At 46.1% G+C, this 19,252-nt stretch overlaps 1 protein-coding gene across 1 annotated transcript in view; it reads left to right on the top strand.

Moving 5' to 3' along the window:
• Positions 1-2,932: 2,932 nt before the first annotated feature.
• LOC140504897 (short transient receptor potential channel 2-like) overlaps positions 2,933-19,252 on the top strand; it is a 30,133-nt gene continuing 13,813 nt past the window's right edge. Inside the window, exons 1-7 of the mRNA XM_072610292.1 lie at positions 2,933-3,050; positions 4,415-5,140; positions 7,537-7,743; positions 12,262-12,426; positions 15,800-15,974; positions 17,161-17,361; positions 18,892-19,054. Coding sequence (XP_072466393.1) covers positions 3,036-3,050; positions 4,415-5,140; positions 7,537-7,743; positions 12,262-12,426; positions 15,800-15,974; positions 17,161-17,361; positions 18,892-19,054 — 1,652 coding nt within the window. The 5' untranslated portion in view covers positions 2,933-3,035. The remainder of the gene's footprint in view (positions 3,051-4,414; positions 5,141-7,536; positions 7,744-12,261; positions 12,427-15,799; positions 15,975-17,160; positions 17,362-18,891; positions 19,055-19,252) is intronic.

Genomic DNA, 19,252 nt, shown 5'->3' with positions numbered 1-19,252 from the left:
CATATCCCCTTCTTTGTTATGCGCGGAGCGCACCTGGCTCTAGAGCAAACAGTGGCTGGAGGCTGAGTGGATTAGGAAGGCCTTTAGCATATGAGTACCTTACAACAAGACTTCATTCACACAGAAATCTGCAGCTAGCACAACTGACAAAGGGAGGCATCAAATAAAATAAAGATGAAACTAAATGGCTGAGTTACAACAGGGGAAGTGCTATACAGGTGGAAAATTGGTCACCTCCTCCCCACCCAAGTGTCCTGGGTTTGTGATATCAAAGTCCTCATTCAGCTGGCGAAAAAAGGATGCCTAGATGGGAAGCTGTCGGCAGCAGTGTCTGCGGTTGTGATGAGGGCTGCTTCCTCTCTGGGCAGCAAGGTTAAAGCTGTCAGCAGCAGGCTCAGGTGGTGTATGATCCTTCTCTGGGGTCTCTGGGCTCTCCGGGGTCTCCGCCTCCTGCGTCTCCGACCTCGGTTCCCACCTACGGATCCTTCTAATGGGAATCCACGCATCACCTTTTCCTGTGGAGACACAAACATACCCTCGACCCCCTATTAGTATCTTAAAATGTCTCATAGCTGTAGTATGTGCGCTCCTTGAGACAGCTGTATCAAGCTCTGATTGTATTAGGCCTCTTGATCTTAGCTCTGATTGTATTAGGCCTCTTGATCTTAGCTCTGATTGTATTAGGCGACCTTTTCCCCTTCTTTGTTTAGCGAGGATCGCCTTTAAGGTAAAGATGATAAGAATGCATAGTGGCTCTTTACTTAGGTATAGCTGCTGCCAGGTGCTTACAAATGCTTCATTAACATCTGTAAGGAACCTGACTTTCCCAGATTTTTTCTTTTTAACAAACACAGGAGCATTCCAGGGTGCTAATTGCTCCTTAACCAATAGTTGTAGTGCCTGGAGTTTTTCTGGAGTCAAAGCCCAAATCGGGGTGTCTGACTTCCAATTCAAGGGTGGGGACTCCAGTGCAACTGCAATGGCCCTTACTAAAAATTTGATAACCTCATCCCGAGGCGGCTGAAAGCCATTCCGGCAATCAAGACATAATCGGAGGCTGAGTACTGTAATTGATTTCCTGTAGCCTCAAACTGCCCTGTTCCTGTAAATTGCTGATAAGCCTGGGGGGCCTGAGCCCCTAGCCCACCGGTAGTGCTCTTTAGCCTCTGAGAAAATTCTGATACCCAAATCACATTCTGCCCAGGGGTAAGGCAGGCTCTGGCTAAGCTCTTCCAGTCATTAGGAGTCAGAACGAACTGACCACAGAGAGTTTCAAGCATGGCTATGACAAAGGGTGAATTAGGGCCATGCTTGGTACAAGCCTCTTTAAGAGTCGCCACTCTCTTCCACTCTATAGGTATGTGGCTCCTCCGAACCCCACCGGGGACACTGGGGTCCGCTATTTCTAACACAGGAAATGTCCCTACATCTTCTCCATTCTCTATAGCCTTTCTTATTCCTTTTTCCAAACTGGACTGTGGCCCTGAACTGTCTGACCAATGGAGCAGGTTATAAGGAGGCGCGGAGGGAAGGCACGGCGTATTCTCCCCTGCCTCGCCTTTTCCATCCGCTAGATGGAGCTCCGGGTCTATTTTTTCTCTACACTCCTTAACTTTCTGCTCGCCAGGGTTCTGCTCGCCAAGGTCCTCCCCTCCCCTCTCTCCGCTTCCACTCTTATTCCAATCCCGCCCTGGCCTCTCCGGCCCTTCCTTACAAAATTCTCGGAGGTCGTTTAACTCTATTGTGACCCCCGCCTCCCTGCCTTCCCTGTGAAGTTTCTCAGCCCAGACCTCCTGTTCCTCTGGCTTTATTACTGGCAATTGATTCCTCATCCCTGCCCTTTTCCCAGGGGTTTGGGAAGCTTCTCTCCCCTTTCTCTCCTTCCGAATCTAGGATTCGGGACTCGCTTCTTTCACAGCCCCTTCCGGGTGTACCCCAAAAGCACCCAGGATTATCTACGCTCCCAATCCCTGTTGGGACGCCAACTGCCAAGCCTAGAGGCCTGTATTGGGCTACCCGAGTCTTTCTTACCTCACCTCCCGAGGTCTTCGGCTGGCCACGCCGGATGCACGTATGAGAGAAAGGACGTTCCAGAGTCAAACAGGGGTTGAGCTTTATTACAGGGTTTCGGTTACAAGTGCAGGGGGGTCTTCTTTCTTAGGACGAAGAGGGGGAGATTTCCTAAGAAGGCTAAGCTTAAGGGAATGGAAGTAGAAGTACAAGCGGGGAGAGAGGGGGAGGGGAGAGAGAAAAGAAAAGAAGCGGAGCCCTACTTTTCTCTTTGGCTCCACACGTGCTAAGAGCTTTCTGGCTTCCTCAATCCTACTTAATCTTCAGCCACACAGTTTGCATCTCAATACCATGCTGTTAGGTAACTAGGTGTGCTCCAATCCGGGACGACCTCGAGGGCAGGGAGACTCCACCCATCAGGTATCTCCGGGGGAGAGGCGGAAATACCCGAGCTAGCCGAGCTAGCTCGGTCTGACCTTCTCGAACCCCCACTGTTCATGGAGGGCCTCGTAAGACTCTAAGATTTAGAAGTCCCACTTTTACCCGCCCGAGACTGTCCACACGGATTTGAGCTTCCAGTCCCAACAATCTCTGAAAATGCATTGTTTTCCAAAAATGAAGGTATTGCATTGCCCAGTACCGGAGGTCTTCACAAAGAAGGAATGACTATCTATTGAGGGATTCTGTGGAATGGCTTCTGGTTTGGTTACAAGTTGGTCTAAACAACCCTCAGGTTCTGTGATTCTGAACTGGGGAGAGTGTGCTGGGAGACCCCAGCTAAGCTTCCTCCCATCCTGCTGTTCTTCCACAGTTGGGGTGACAGGGCCTTCCCCCACTCCACCCCAAACATGCTCTAATGCATGTGTTTGCTCTCTGGGTCCCTGAGGGGCCAAGCTGGGATAAAGGATGGGGAGCAGCTGGTCCTGGCAGGGGGCAGGGCCCAGCCTAGGGCGGGGTCTGGGTGCATAAGAAAGAATTGGACATCCCAGAGAGAGCAAACAGAGCAAGACTAGGAGGGTATAGCCATGGATTCTCGCACGGTAAGCTTCACCACTGCCCCCCTCCCCTGCCTTCACCAAAGGAAGGTCGCACTAAATCTCAGCATGGCACCTGCTGTCCCTAAAAGAACCTGAGTTCAGCTACTAGACCAACACTGAGAATTTTTTGGTTGGGGGGGTGGGCCTTAGGGACCCCTTCATCCTTTCAACTTAGAGTTGGAGGCAGTAAGAGAACTCAAGGGCAAGAGGGAATCTAGACCTAGGAAGTGTTGGGGTCCTGTTTGGGAGAAGGTATTATTGGAGGGTTTGGAAAAAAGCCCAGGGGAGCAGTCTCCAGAAGCTACTGTGTACCTGTTTATTTCAGCTTCAGGGAGGGGGCCTTAGACAGGAGGGCTCCAGGGATTCATTGGAGGGCAGGGGGTAGCAGCTGTTAAGAAAAAACAAGGTGGAGGCAGGGAGTAGGGGCCCGACTATTTGAACTTTTAGTTGCTTATGCCTAGATCAGGGTCGGGTACAGCTTATTGAGAGGCTGGTGCTAGGATTTTAATTTTAGCAATGGAAGTCCTTGGAGATCAGAGCCTTGGAAGCCAGGAATCTAGACTCCCAGCCCATCATATCAAGTAGCCGTCAAGGGAAGAAAGGTCAGCATTCTTGCCAATCCTTATTCATAGAACCTTTCTAAGACTAAGCAGCCCTAAGCTGGGTTAGCTTGAGTGAGGTACCAAGGTACATAGAGCTGGACATGGTGGTACACACCTGTAATCCCTATTACCAAGGAGCCTGAGGCTCAAGCTTGGGAACTGTGAGTTGCAGTGGGTTATGCTGATTGAGTGCTCCCATTCCAGTCTGGCATTAATGTAGTGAGCCCCCAGAGTTATCTAAGGGGAAGGGAACAAGTCTAGGTCAGAAATAGCAGTCAAAGCATCCGTGTAGATCAGAGTAGAATTAGGGCTTCCTGTACGGTCCCTGAACTTTCAGCCTAGTTAAGATAAGAAGACCTGGTCTTAATAAAATACTTTTTTATTCAAACCACCAAAGGTGCATAGACATTTGACCCCTGACTGGCCTCAGACCCTTGACAAAATAAAACATAAATCTTATTTATGGTTTCTTGTATTGCTGTTGCTTAGAGGGTGAATGGGAGAAGGCAGGAATGGCTTAAGGTTGGGGGGATTAGAGAGATGAGTTTGGGAGGGGGTACCAAAGGAGTGGTAGAAAGTGGACTTGAGTCACTAGTGGGAGACAAATTGAGTAAGGGCACTAAGGGCAAGAAAGAAAAAAACCATTAGTGTGGAAAAGAGCATCTAAGTTTAAGGGACTGTAGGAAAAAGAACTGGGCTGTTCCTTGGTTCCTTGGTTTAGGGGTTAGGAGAATCAGGCCAGAATTCTTGACATCTTCCCTCTAGCCCCAACCCAACTGGAATGAGATCGTGAACCGGAAACTCCGCTTTCCTGCCCCACTGCTCAGTGCTATCCAGGAGGGTCGGCTGGGTTTGGTGCAACAGCTGCTAGAATCCGCAGGGACAGAGGCAAGTGGGAGTGGAGGAACTGGGGGGCCACAACGTCATCTGGAGGAGGCAGAGGACCGCTCTTGGAGAGAGGCACTGAACCTGGCTATCCGGCTGGGCCATGAAGCCATCACAGATGTTTTGCTGGCCCAGGTCAAGTTTGACTTTCGGCAAATCCACGAGGCCCTCCTGGTGGCAGTGGACACAAACCAGCCCACGGTGGTACGCCGCCTGCTAGCCAGGCTGGAGCGTGAGAAAGGCCGCAAGGTGGACACCAAGTCCTTCTCTCTGGCCTTCTTTGACTCGTCCATTGATGGGTCCCGTTTTGCCCCTGGTGTTACGCCGCTCACACTGGCCTGTCAGAAGGACCTATATGAGATTGCCCAGCTGCTCATGAGTCAGGGCCACACTATTGCCCGTCCCCACCCCATCTCTTGTTCTTGTTTGGAGTGTAGCAATGCCCGCCGCTATGACTTGCTCAAGTTTTCCCTCTCCCGAATTAACACCTATCGGGGCATTGCCAGCCGTGCCCACCTCTCGCTGGCCAGTGAGGATGCCATGCTTGCTGCCTTCCAGCTCAGCCGAGAGCTTAGGCGTCTGGCCCGCAAGGAGCCGGAGTTTAAGGTTGGTCTAATACCCCAGGATACAGTCAGAACCTTATGCTGGGTGTTCTAGGTGGGAAGGAAAGGATTGGCCCCTGCCTTCAGGAAGCATCTGATCTAAGGGGAGAAGAATGTCCCATTTCTCAGATGCTCCAGTCTTCATTAGGAGTGGGTGGACATGGCCCTTCCCCTGGGGTAGCTCCTGGTCTGAGTAGGAAGATGGCAAATCAGGGAACTTTTATCATTTGGGAGATGAGATACAAGAAATATACAGCATAAGCCCTGATTAAGGACCAAAATGGGTACAAACTCCAAGGGTTCAGAGTAGGGAGAGGGCAATATAGGGTGGAGTAATTGGGGAAGGCTTCATGCAAGAAGAAATTTGAACTTCAATTTGGCTAATCAGCAGAGGGAAGAGTTATTCCAGGCCAAAGTCGCAGAGATCAAAATGTCCACAAAATGGGGAGGAGGGGAGGATGGAGGGAGGATTTTGAGAAACCAGGCCTGGCTGGAAGAAAGGTTAGGAAGGGTGGGATGTGGTCTGGAAGAGAAAGCAGACTTGCTCCCAAGGGATGCAATGAGTAGAAGCTTCAAGGAGGGAGAAGAATTGGTTCCACATAAGGAAAACAGTTGCCCAAAGAGTGGGCTGCCTCTGGAGGCAGTAGGTTCCTCATCACTAGGTTTTGAGTGGAAATTGGAAAACCGCATGTCAGGCATAAGATAGAAGGGGGTCCTTTTTAGATAGAGAATGGACTAGATAGATTCTGAGGTTTCTCCCAGTTCTGAGATTTTACAGTTCAGTGAATTGATCTGGTCTTCACCACAGCCCTGTATAGGCAAGGCAAGGATGATAATCTCCGTTTTGAAGAGGGGGTAATTGAGGCCCAGATATGGGACACTGAAGTCCCAGTATAGCCCTCCATGTTGTAACCCTCCCCACACATTCATATTATTACATATACATGTTAGGACACTGCATATACATATAATATACTATAATATATAATATCTGAAATAATAGATACATACATGTATGTACATTATATAAACATTAATTGTGTATCTTACAAGGCAGTCTTCTGTTGTCAGGATAGGGGAGTACACATGTGTATTTGTGTCAATGCATACGCATACATATCTGCACACATGTCTAGTTCTTCCAGGGGGTTAGCACAGTGCTTGGTACATATAGTAGATATTTTAAAAATGCTTCTCTTTACATTGATATCCCTACCTGATAACACACACCCCCATCTTCAAAATAAAACCCTCCCTTGAAAAATTGAGGTAGAATTAACGAAACTGACACATCAACCATGTCTAGCAGTCATTGCAGGCTCTCTAAGGAGGAAAGGGGGGTATGTATCATCCTCATTCCTCTGGAGTTAAAAGTAGTCCACACCCTTTGTGCCACACCACAGACACTATCAGATCACATGGCCCTAAGCCAGAGCCCCTAGCCTGGATGTCTTCCTCCACTTATTAGAGGGATTGTGAGATACTTAGCTTCCCAGCATCCACTAACCCCAGCCATGCCCTTCATCTGGAAGAAGGGCCATGGGTTACACAAGACCATGGCTGTCGTTAGAGGTTTTCTTTCTTCAAAGCAGCTCCACCTACTAGGAAGGAATCAAGGCCTAATCCTCTGCCCCCTTAATAGGCTGCTACATCATCATCACAAAATCACAGATGGGCCCTCCTGAATTTGAAGGACCATTAAGGAGCTTCTAGACTGACCCATACCTGAAGAAGAATCTTCTGCAGTATTGCTGACTAACTTTTTAAGGCATCCAGTGATGTTCCCTATCATTCTTTCCTGAGACTGACCATTGTGTTTGTGGATGGTTGGTTTTAGGAAACTTTTCTTTATACAGAGATAAATTCTTCCAGTGGGTGACATCACTCTGTTGTTCCTGGTTCCATTGGGGCTAAGCATGATACAGTTAATTCTTCTAATGCTCGGCACATAGTAGGCACTTAATGTTTATTGATTGAGTCTTCCATTAAACAGCCTTTCAGACATTTGAAAATAGTCATGTTCTGCTTGACTCATCTCCACCATAAACATGCCCATTGCTTCTACCCAGTAATGTCCATGAAGATCATTAGGGACAAGATCTCCAGGGCTTCAGAGTGCTTGGAGAAAAGTGTTTCCCATGCCCCAGATATCCTGCCTCTTTGGCTGGGAGGCCCTAGTCACAAAACTGAGGCTTGAGATAGTCCAAAGTTCAGGCAGAGATGACCCAGGCCAAGGGCAGCGGGATCAAGGGGCTAAGGCAGAGAAGACATAGAGTTGGGACAGAGGTGACTTTGAGTTAAAGCAGGACACTTCAGGGTTTGTGCAGCAATTGAGCAGACTTAGCTGATGTGGTCCTAGGGGACCCAGGCTGGAATAGTATCCACTCTCCCATCTCATAGCCCGAGTACATTGCCCTGGAGCAACTGAGTCAGGATTATGGATTTGAGCTGCTTGGAATGTGCCGCAACCAGAGTGAGGTCACTGCCGTACTCAACGACCTGGGTGAAGACAGTGAAACTGAGGCTGAAGGCCTGGGTCAGGCCTTTGAGGAAGGAATACCTAACCTGGCCCGCCTGCGCCTAGCTGTCAACTACAACCAAAAGCGGGTCAGATTCTGTTCCCCCTGCCCCTATTCTTCCTCCCTCACCCTACCCAGTTTGAGACCTTGACTTGAGCTTGGTGCCAGCTCCTACATCATCAAGACTCACGTTGGGTCCCAGCCTGGATCCTAACTCCTTCCCTCTAGCAGCAGCCCCCAGCATCCTCCTACCTAACCCTTAGAACCTAGCAGAGGCACCCACAACCCTATCATGTTCTGGTCCCCTGCTCTGGCTTCAAACTTGGCCTCCCCTTCACCCTCCCTGTTCATAGTTTCCCCCAACCCTGCCTAGCCCCAGTTCCCTCTCCCTATGTCTAAGACACTTGAACCTAGGTTGAGCTTAGCTTGCTATCCATCCCAAACTTCCTCACTCTAAATCCCAATCCCAGCTCCTATCTCTCTTGCTTTCCCTCAACACCAACTGCTGCTTTCTCTCTGCTCCCTTCCCTATTTTTGATCCCCTATATGAATCTACTACCCCCAGAATTTCCAGACAGGGCCTACTAGCTTTCCTCCACATCCAATATCTCCTGTCCTTTTTTCCTTTGTCCTTTTCACCTAGCCTCCTAATCTCCCAGACACCCTTCCTAAGTCCTCACTCCTGATGCCTTCCCCAGATTTCCAGGCCTAGTCCCAGCCATGGAACAACATTCTATTGGTTCCCTCACTAGTCAATCCCCTCACCTGAACTGCCTAAAACCTTGAGAGAACTCTACCCTACATTCCTCAATGAATTCCCCCATCTTAGTGATTCTGAATCCCTAACTGTCATTCAAATTCCTTTCTCCACCTCCACTGTCTGCTCCCTTATTCCCATCTCCCTCAACCTAAATATACTAATGTCCCACTCTAAGGCCATTTTCCCTTTCCACCCTGCTCTTCTGGAATGCCTGCTTCATAATGTGACAAACTTGCTTTCATTTTCCTTTCCCACTCCTTCTATCCTTTGACTCCTGATGACACAACTTCCCTGGCCACCCTTTCCAGCACTGGCCATACTTTCACCCCTGACCCACTGGTTGAGGTGGAGGAGTTGGATTATTCCTTGCTCCCCATTGCCACTTCCATACTTTCTCTACTACCGTCATTCAGTAACCCCTCTTCTTTTATGATTCACTTAATCCATATCTATCAGCCAATCAAAATTCTGGTAGCTCTTGTCTACTGACTTCTAAAACACTCCCTTCTTTCCTTAATGAGTTCAGTTCCTGGCTAATCCAGCCTTCCAAACTCCTGCCCTCAGACTAGGGAACATCAGCATCCATATTGATAATCCCTCAAACCAGTCCTGTACTTGGTCATTTCCCATGACCTACTCTTCCACCCTGCCTCAGCTACACAGAGATGGTCATACATACCTTTGTTTTTGCCATCACCCATAAGTGTTCCACTTCCAGGTTCATAAACTTTGGAATTCTCTTATCAGATCACAATCTGTTATCCTTCCACCTCTCCCTCTACCTTGCAACCTCAAACCCTGTTCTTAGTTCTCAGTGTGACCACCAATTCCCCCAGGCCTCATTTCTTTCCCAGCACTGGCTACATTTTCCTCCTTCCCCATCTTGACCCATTAATGAACCAGTTCAACTCTATACTATTCTCTTCTTTCTAGTTCATTGCCCCCTTATCCTATCACCTATCTAGCCCTGCCAAGCCTCATCCTTGAATTATTACCACCATGTTTTGCCTTTGCTCCAAACTAACAACCTGGTGAACAAAGAAACTGTATTGAATCCAATATAAATGTATATTACATAACCTCAACTGGGCCCTCACTGCCACAAGGCAATCCTTTCACACTTCCCTATTCTACTCACTATCCCACTCATTACAGCCCCTTTTCCCAGACCTCTCCATCTCTCCTTAAACCTCTCATATCTTCCTCTCCCTCCACACTCTCAGCTGAGAACCTTGCTTCATATTTCACTGAGAAAATCGTAACCATTTCCTGAGAACCCTCTCTCTTTTCCCTCCCTCCTCATCTTACATGGGCTGGATGCTTTCTACCATTATCCCCTCCTTCACCTCTGTCTCACATGGACAGGTGGCCCTTTTCCTTGCCAAGGCCAACCCTTCTACATACACAAGTCATTCCATTCCCTTCTGTCTTCTCCAACAGATTCCCCCCTTTATCATTCCCACTCTTTCACTTATCTTCAAACCTTCCCTTTCTGTTGGCTGGTTCCTTAATTCTTACAAACATGCTCATGTTCCACCCCAACCTCAAAAGACCCTCACTTGTCCCCAGTAGCCAGCATCCCATGTCTTTCATCCATTTTGTGGCTGAATCCTTGGAGAAGGCCATCTACAATAAGTGCCTCCACTTCCTTTACTTTCACTCTCTTCTTAACTTTCTATAGTATAGTTTCTGATCTTGTCATTCAGTCAAAACTGTTTTCTCCAAAGTTACTAATAATCTCTTAATTGACCAGTTTGGTGTCCTTTCCTCCATCTTCATCCCTCTCTACTTCTCTGCAGGCTTTGACACTGATGATCACCTCTTTAATCACCTTTCCCTTCAGATCTTCATGACCCTGCTTCTCCTTGTTCTCCTACTTACCTGACTGCTCCTTCTCTGTCTCCTTTGCAGAATCATGCCCACTAACCTTGGGCGTCTGCCAAGGCTCTGTCCCAGGCATTCTTCTCCCACTATACTATTTATCTTGGCCATCTCATCAGCTCTCATAGATTCAAGTACCATCTTTACACAAATAATTCTCAGATCTAATTCCTGCCCCTAACCTCTCTACTGAGCTCCAAGGCTCACATTCCTGTCATCTATTAGATATCTCCATCTGGATGTTCCATAGAAATCTTATATTCAATATGTCCAAAGCTAAACTCATTATCTTTTCCCAAACCCTCCTGTCTTCTGAACTTCCCTATTACTGTTGAGGATACCACCATCCTTCCAGTCACACAGGCTTGCAATCTAAGTACCACCTAAGGACCTCCCATATCCAATTTGGGGCCAAATCTTGTCATTTCTACCTTGGAAACAAACATCTGTTATATATACCTCATTCTCTCCTCTAACACTGCCACTGTCCTGGTGCAGGTCCTTATCACCCCACATCTGAACTATTACAATAGCCTGCCACTATTACAGTCTCCCTGCCACAATTATTTCCTCACCCCAGTCGTTCCTCCACTCTCTTGTCAGAGAGATCTTCCTAAAGAACAAATCTGACCATGTCACCCCTTATTCAATGACTCCAGTGTCTTCTTTTCACCTCTGAAAGCAAATATAAAATCCTCTGTTTGGCATTCAAAGCCCTTCATAACTTGGTACTCTCCCACCTTTCCAGTCACTTTATACGTTATTCACTCCAGGTATCTTGTGATCAGTGACACTGGTGTCCTTGCTTTTCCTTGAACAAGGTAGTCCATTTCCCAAATCCAAGCATTTTCACTGGTTGTCTCCCATTCTTGGAAACATTCTCCCTCTTCCTCTCTACCTCCTGGCTTCCTTCAAGTCCCAACTAAAATTCCACCTTCTAGAAAAAGTCTTTCCTGATCCCCTTTAATGGAGGGTCTTTCTATTGTGGACGACTTAAAAGTAATTCTGTAAATGGCTAATCGGTACACAGTTTGCATTTTATCTCTCCCCTCCCACTCCTGTTAGATTGTGAGCTCTTTCTTTAAACTCACAAGGAACTGTGAGTTTTGTCTTTCTTTATATTCTTTGTGCTTAGCACAGTGCCTGACACATAGTAGGCTCTTAATCAATGCTTTTTAATTGACTGAAGTTTAAGATTATAAGATTTGGAGCTAGAATAAATACAATTTAATTTAATTTTAATTTTTAATAGGCACATTTTGTTTTTATACCACATTCATTTCCAAATGGATCTCTCCCTTCCCCCCATGACCCACTGAGTCTTCTTTTATAAGAAAAAAAATCAGTTCAGCAAAATCAAGCAATTCATTCAGTTTTGTCTGATAGTAAACATAATATTCCACATCTATAGTCCCCCACCTCTGTGATGAATGGAGAAAGAAGCATTTTCTCACATTCTCAGGGTCACTTCTGGTCATCAAACAATATTCAGTTTTGTTGTTCCTTCTGTTTGCATTTTTATTGTCATTGCGTATATTATTTTCCTGATTCTGTTTATTTCACTCTGCATCAATTCATGTAAATCTTCTGAAACTTTTCTGAATTCTTCATATTTATCTTACCACAGTTTTAAGCCCCTCAGTCTGAAGATGAGGGAGCTGTGTTCCACACATTCCACACATTAAATGCCTCAAGTCTGAGCCTAGCCCTTCTGCTGTCACTGAACCCACTTAAGTTTGGACCCCACCAGCTCATCAGCCTCAGGCCTTCTTCCTCTGCCCTAAGTCCTTCTGCACCATTGACAGCACCCTAAGCCACAGTCCCTAGGCTTCTCTGGTCTCTTCCCTTCCTCCCTTTCAGGCCACTTGGAATTTTGAGTTGGAGGTCAACCTAAGGGAGGAGGAGAGGGTTGGGTCATAGTGGAGATGACCCTAGCCATCTCCTTACTCTCTTATCTCTGCTCAGTTTGTAGCCCACCCCATCTGCCAGCAGGTCCTTTCCTCCATCTGGTGTGGAAACTTGGCTGGCTGGAGGGGCAGTACCACGATCTGGAAGCTGTTTATCTCCTTCATCATCTTCCTCACCATGCCCTTCCTCTGCCTGGGCTACTGGCTGGCACCCAAGTCAAGGGTAGGTACCCTTTATCCCTCCCCTTATCCTCCATTTCTTCTCTCCTGTCTCAGGGTAGAAGCCATTCCATGTAAGTCAGTTTAACAAAGGATCATAGGATCATAGACCTAAAGCTAAGTCAGTCATTTAATGTGACCTTGGTCAAATAGATTAGCATCTCTGGGCCTCGGTTTCCTCATGTGTAAAATGAGTCATCTGGTCAGACCCCCTCATTTTACACATGAGGAAACCAAGGCCCAAAGCTTAGCGTGATGCCAGGCACAGAGTAAGTGCTTAGCAAACACTTATTGATCAATAGATGATAGCTCACGTTTATCTCCATGAATGAAACTAATGAAAAAGCACTGTTTAAATTCTTGCTATGCACAAAACACTGTGAGAGGTACTGGGAGTACAAATGGAAAAGTAGAACTATCCCTACTCTCATATTCCAGTTGGTGGAGACAATGTAGATAGGAGGCTTTAACTTCAAGTCAGATTCAATAAGAAAACTTATACTAATACTTGAAGATCATTTCCACTGATAAAACTATATCCATTTCTCAAGTTGAACCCTTTCACCATACCAAGAATCTTGTTGGGGAGACCTTTCTTTTCAGGTCTTTAGTAGCTATGGCTGCTGAGGAGGGTAGATGCAGGAGCTGTAGACCTTACAGAAGCAATTTACAAGGGGCATCACCACAAGGACTCCTCTGCTGGAAAATGGATCCAGAATACAGGCTGGTGGCAGGTTTGATGGCATGGGGACAGTGCATACTGCTATGCATGGGGCTGATGGGTTTATCTACTTATGTGTAGCAACTGGCTGGTGATTGGTATTGGTGGTTACAGGTATAACAGCTCCACATCCATAAGGTTGCTCCCCTGGAGAATGGCTGTAGGGTCCAGGCTGGTAGCAGAATTGGTGTTCTGGGGACACAGCAATTAACAGGGCTTTTCAGCTCTGATTCCTGAGCTATCTCTCCACCAGGGTCTGAGAGGAGGTGGTATTTGGGGTATTAGTGGTGATTTGATCTACTTGGTACATGCTGTCTCCTGTACCTTCCCAGAAGCTTTTGCAGTTTCTAATATGGTACTTTTCTCTTATTATTCCTGTTTTTTAAAGGTTGAAACTGAGAATTAAAGAGGTAAATGTATTAACCCAGCATCAAATGGGTAGTAAGAGTTGGCCTCAACCTAGGCATTCTGATTCTAAGATCAGAGGGCTATTTCAAACACTCCAAACTATCTTCCATAGCACTTACAGTTCATGCCTCTCATGGGGCCCTTAGCACAAGTAGACTAGCCTTAACTTTTCAGCTCCCGTCTCCTTAATTAGGCTGCCCCCTGAGGGCAGGAAATGGATCTCAGGATTTACAGTCTGGAGGGACCTTAGAGATTATCTAGTTCAATTCTTTCATTTTACTCATAATCTAATATTCTTCCCACTGCCCTCCCTTCCTTCTCTCTTCCCTAGAGCACCCAGAACATAATAGAGGCCCAACAAACATTCCTGAAATGAATGATGGAGATAATCTGAACCAACCTAGGGAATGGGATGGGTAGAGGTGTGTTAGTTGGGTCCCAGCTTGTAGAAGGTCGCTGCTAGGAAATTCTAAGACTAAAACTTCAAGTCTTTGTCTAGGGATTTTTACCCCTTAAAAGGCAAATCCCCCCAGAGAGGGATCTTATTGAAATCTGTTATCAATCATCTCTACCTCAGTGTGAGGAGTTAACTATTCCTTTTCTAAGAGGTGGATCCAAAAGCAAAGGGAGGAGAGATGAGAGGGCCCTTCAGTGCTGACCATAGCCCAGGCATGGGGCTAGATGCTGGGGATGAAAAGAAAGGCAAAAGATACTCCCTGTTCTCTGAGCTCCCAGTCTAAAGGACACAAAACAGAAGGCTGATAGAACTGAGACAAACTTCACCGCTTCAGAGTTTGGCTGAGAATAGGAGCTGGAGCTGAGGCCTTGAAGTAGACTATATGCTCAAGGAAGTAGATAGTGAAGTTCATGACTGGTCCTGTAGTCAGGAAGACCTAAATTCAAATCCAGCTTTCAGATACTTATTAGCTATATGACCCTAGATGAGTCATTTAATCCCTGCCTCAGTTTCTTCAACTATTAAATGGGGATAATACCAGCCCCTAACTTGCAGGGTCGTGAGGAACAAATGAAATTATATTTGTAAATTTCCTGGCACATAGTAGGTGTTACATAAATGCTGGTTATTATCATCATCCTCATCATTACTATAGGCAGTAGTATAAAAATGCAGTCAAAAAAAAAAAGCTTATGTTGTGTCAGGCTGCATGGTGGTAGGAGGTATGCTTGAAGAAACTGTTGATATTTAGGCTTGGTAGAAAGACAGGAAAATGGTGTTTACATATTTCAAGGGCTGTCCTGTGAAAAAGGGATTGGACTTGTTCTGCTTGACTTTAGAGGAGAAATGTATATGGGAGGCATGCAGAGAAAGTTATACAGAGGGCATATTTAGGCTTGATAATGGAAAATATCCCTGATGATTAAAGTAAGCCCAAAGTAGAATGAGCTACCTGAAAGCAGTGGGCTTCACTAGAGATCTTCAGTGGAAGGTTGGATGACCATTTGTTGATGACATTTTGGAGAGGATTCCTATACAAAGACAGATTAGATGGTCTCTGAGGCCCCTTCCAACTCTGAGGGTAGGTGATAAAAAAATAATAATAAAGAAACAGAGGCAAGGGGGAAACTCATGGAGATGAATTTATTTACCAAGGTCACATAAATAAGAAGTGTCAGGGCTAGGACTTGAATATAGATCTTCTGATTCCATGTCTAGCCTACTATACTAGTTGGGTGAGTGGGTGGATTGGTCTGGGTTGAGTTGAGTTAGGTTCAACTGAGTTGAGTGGGGGTGAAATGAGTTGAATTGGGATCAGTTAAGTTGAATTGGGTTGCTTTGGATTGGTTTGGGTTGAATTAGGTTTAGTTGGGTTGGATGGGGTTGAGTTGGATTTAATTGAGTTGGGACAGGTTGAGTTGGGATCAGATGAGTTGGTTTGGGTTGGAAGGGGTTGAGTTGAGTTGGGTTGGTTTGGGTTGTGTTAGATTTAGTTGTGTTGGTTGGGATTGAATTGGGTTAAATTGAGTTAAGATGAATTGAGTTAGGATGGGTTGAGTTGGGATCAGATGAACTGAATTGGGTTGGGTTGGATTGGATTGGTTTGGATAGAGTGGTGTTATTTGGTTGAGTTGGGTGAGATTGAGTTGAGTTGGGTTGAGTTGGGTTGGTTTCTGTATATGTTTATATGAGATCACTGTTGGCTGATACAGTTAAAGAAAGAAGTCTGGAGGAGATAATCGAGATCAGTTGCAGGGCTCAAAAGCCTCACAGTTATTCCTCTCTCTGCAGCTGGGTCGTCTGCTGAAGATCCCAGTACTCAAATTTCTTCTACACTCAGCCTCCTACTTATGGTTCCTCATCTTTCTGCTGGGAGAGTCACTGGTCATGGAGACTCAGTTGGGCACCTTCAAGGGTCGCAGCCAAAGTGTCTGGGAGACCTCACTGCATATGATCTGGGTTGCAGGTATAGGGTTTGGTTGGGGGGCAGATGACCCTGACTGGGGATCACTCATCTCATGTGGTTCACTGAGAACAATGTCACTCATTCTGCTCCAAGGTAGATTTGATGAGACTGAAGACAGTGATCATGGTTCCCCTGTGTCTTCTCTAGGTCAAAAACACTCAACCTAGGAACCTCAGCATGCCTTGATCCCTTTCATTTACCCTATACCTTTAAAAGAATTTCATAGGATTTAGACCTGGAAATTTTAGTTTAGCTCATCTAGTTCACCCTGCTCATTTTATAGATGTGGAAACTGAGACCCAGAAAAGTGAAATGACTTGCCCAAGGTCACACAGGTAGTAAGCAGCAGAGCTGGCATTCAAACCAGGGTCCTTCAACTCTGGTGCTCTGTCCACTAACTCCCCTTTCTGAATCCCAGGGGCAGTCCCTTCATGGTAGCTTATGAAGTGAGGCAGTATTTTATAATGAATGAAAAGAGCATCCTGAGTTTGTCTTGGTTCTGATATTTCAATTAAACAATTAGTATTTATTATTAAACACCTACCAGGATGCAAAGATAAAACTGAAATAATTCCTGCCATTAAAGAACTTATAGTTTCATGGAGGGAAATGTTGGGGGTGGTTGCAACATGTACACATAATTAAACAATATTTACACAATAAATTCAAAGTAATTCTAGGAATATCTAGAAGCTACAGAGGTATAAGGGTCAAGAAAGGCCTCACATAGAAGGTCAAATCAAGTCAAGTCAACAAGCCTTTATCAAGTGCTTATGGGCAGGCACTGTGCTAAGAAACTCGATACAAAGAAAGGCAAAAACACAGTGCCTGACCTCAAGGAGGTCACATTCTAATGCCAACAACTATGTACATGCAAGATTATATAGGTATACATATATATATAAAATTGGAGATAATCTCAGAGGGAATGAAAGCCCTAGCAGTGGGGTAGCTGGGAAAAGTCTCTTTCAGAAGCTAATTGTGCCCATAGCCAAGTCCTTTTCTACCTCTGGATTTTTGTGTTGTCCTCCTCTATAAATGGGATTGGAGCAGAATAAAGAATCTCCAAGGTCTCTTCCAAATCAAAGTCTCTGATTCCATGAGACCAGCCCTTGGAGGTGAACCCACCTTGGGGAGAGACCCAGGCCCAATGCGGAGCTCTCCCTACCTTCACCTCTGGTCACAGGCTTCCTGTGGTTCGAATGTAAGGAGGTATGGATTGAGGGCCTGCGAAGCTACTTCCTGGACTGGTGGAACTTCCTGGACGTTGTCATCCTGTCCTTGTACCTGGCTTCTTTTGCCCTCCGAGTGCTCTTGGCAGTGTTGGCCTGGCTACACTGCCAGGATGCTCCTGATGGTGCTGCCTGTCACTACTTCACTACAGCCGGTGAGTGTGCTGCCCTGAAGCTGATACTCCCTTTGTTCTAGGACCCCAACTTCTTGACTTTCCAATGCCCCAAAACTCCCTCCTTGGCAACTATTAAATCTTCTAAGAGCCTTCCAAGTCCCACAAAGCCTCTACCTTGCAGTCTTTCAGCCTTGCAGCATCCTCCCAACCCTACAATTTTCCCACCCTGTCATTCCCCAAACCCCCAATTCCTTCACCCTGTGACAATCTCGATGGCCCCCAAAGCTTACAGTCTTACTATGCCCTGATGCTGTGAATTAGAATTCTATTTTATTTTCTCAATAAGTAAAATTTGTTTTCTCTCCCTCCCACCTTCCCCTTCATTGAAAAAAGAAAGAAAAAAAACCCTTGTAACAAATGTGAACAGTCAGGAAAGTATTATGGTGGTATCTAAGATGCTTTCTATCAGGCCTCTCCACCATCTTGTTCCTGGATTTCCTCATAGAATTTTATTTTCTTAACAGACAGTGGTGCTCTGACTCTTCCCCTGGCCTACAGTGCCCCTACCCTGGATCCCTAGCCCACCAAAGGCTCCATAGACCCAAGATGCTCTCAACCACTAATCTCTAGGTGTCCCTAAGTTAGGGACACCCCACCCTATGATCTCTACTCCCTAAATGCACCCCAGTTTCACAGTATGATGTGCCACCACCACCTGATGCTTGAGCCTCTTAAAACCTCTTTGACCTTTCATGCCTCTACCCTTTCAACTCTAAGTCTTCCCAGCCAGAAAATAATAATCACAATAACTGACACTTCTATAGCTTTTCTAACTTTATATCCATTCTTTCATTGGATTCTGGGAGTTAGAAATTATTATTGCCTACCATTTTACAGATGAGGAGGCTAAAGCTCAGGGAAAATAAGTTACTCAGCATCACACAACGAGTAAATGCTCATGAGGCAGGATTTGAACTCAAATCTTCCTGATTTCTAATCCAGTAGTGGAACCTGATGGGCTGACATTAAAGATCATCCCATATTAGCAGCTAAGTGACCCAGTGGATAGAGAGCAAGACCTGGAGTCAGTAACACCTGAGTTCAAATCTGGCCTCAGACACTTATTAAACTGTGTAACCTTGAATGAGTCACTTAACCTCTGACTGCCTTGGTTTCTCTATGTGTAAAATGGGGATACTGATAGTAGCTACCTCCCAGGATTGTTGTGAGGATAAGATGATATAATATGTGTAAAGCTCTATAGGAGGGCAGTAAGATAAAGTCAATAAAAATAGGACAAGGTCAATAAAATAAATTGTTAAGACAAGGTAAGGGGTTAGTGAGAGAAGGGAAAGGAAACTGAGTATGGCTGACAGATGAGGAAGGGAGTAGTTCAAAGAACCCATAAGTAGTTTGCCAGACAATTCTACAGGGAAGGCCCTAGCAAACAACCTGTGAAACAGGTGGGTTAATCCATCACTTCTCATAAAGTCAGAGAATGTCACTCTAATCCCTGGTGTTCCAGAATCCTTCTCACCTGCCACCCATTCCACATCTCCCCTTGAGCAGAGCGCAGCAAGTGGCGCACAGAAGATCCCCAGTTTGTGGCTGAAGTCCTATTTGCCATCACCAGCATGCTCAGCTTCACCCGCCTGGCCTACATCCTGCCTGCCCATGAGTCTCTGGGCACCTTGCAGATCTCCATTGGCAAGATGATTGATGATATGATCCGGTGAGGGCAGCCTCTCACTAAGTTCCCTGGTCTCCTCAGTACTTCATTTGGGGTGTGGCAGGGAATAACCTCTTCCTGGTGCCTCCCATCAAACTCCCTTGTCATGGGAAGATCTGGTCATTTGCCCTTGACTTGCCTCCCCACCAGCTTTCTTCTAGTCATGGAAGAGCAGAACCCTAATCGTAACCCTCGCCCAAA

The sequence above is a fragment of the Notamacropus eugenii genome, chromosome 5, assembly GCF_028372415.1.
Source record: "Notamacropus eugenii isolate mMacEug1 chromosome 5, mMacEug1.pri_v2, whole genome shotgun sequence".
In the NCBI taxonomy this organism is placed as follows: domain Eukaryota; kingdom Metazoa; phylum Chordata; class Mammalia; order Diprotodontia; family Macropodidae; genus Notamacropus; species Notamacropus eugenii.
The sequence above is the reverse complement of the archived record's forward strand: the minus strand, read 5'-3'. Positions and strand labels throughout refer to the sequence as shown.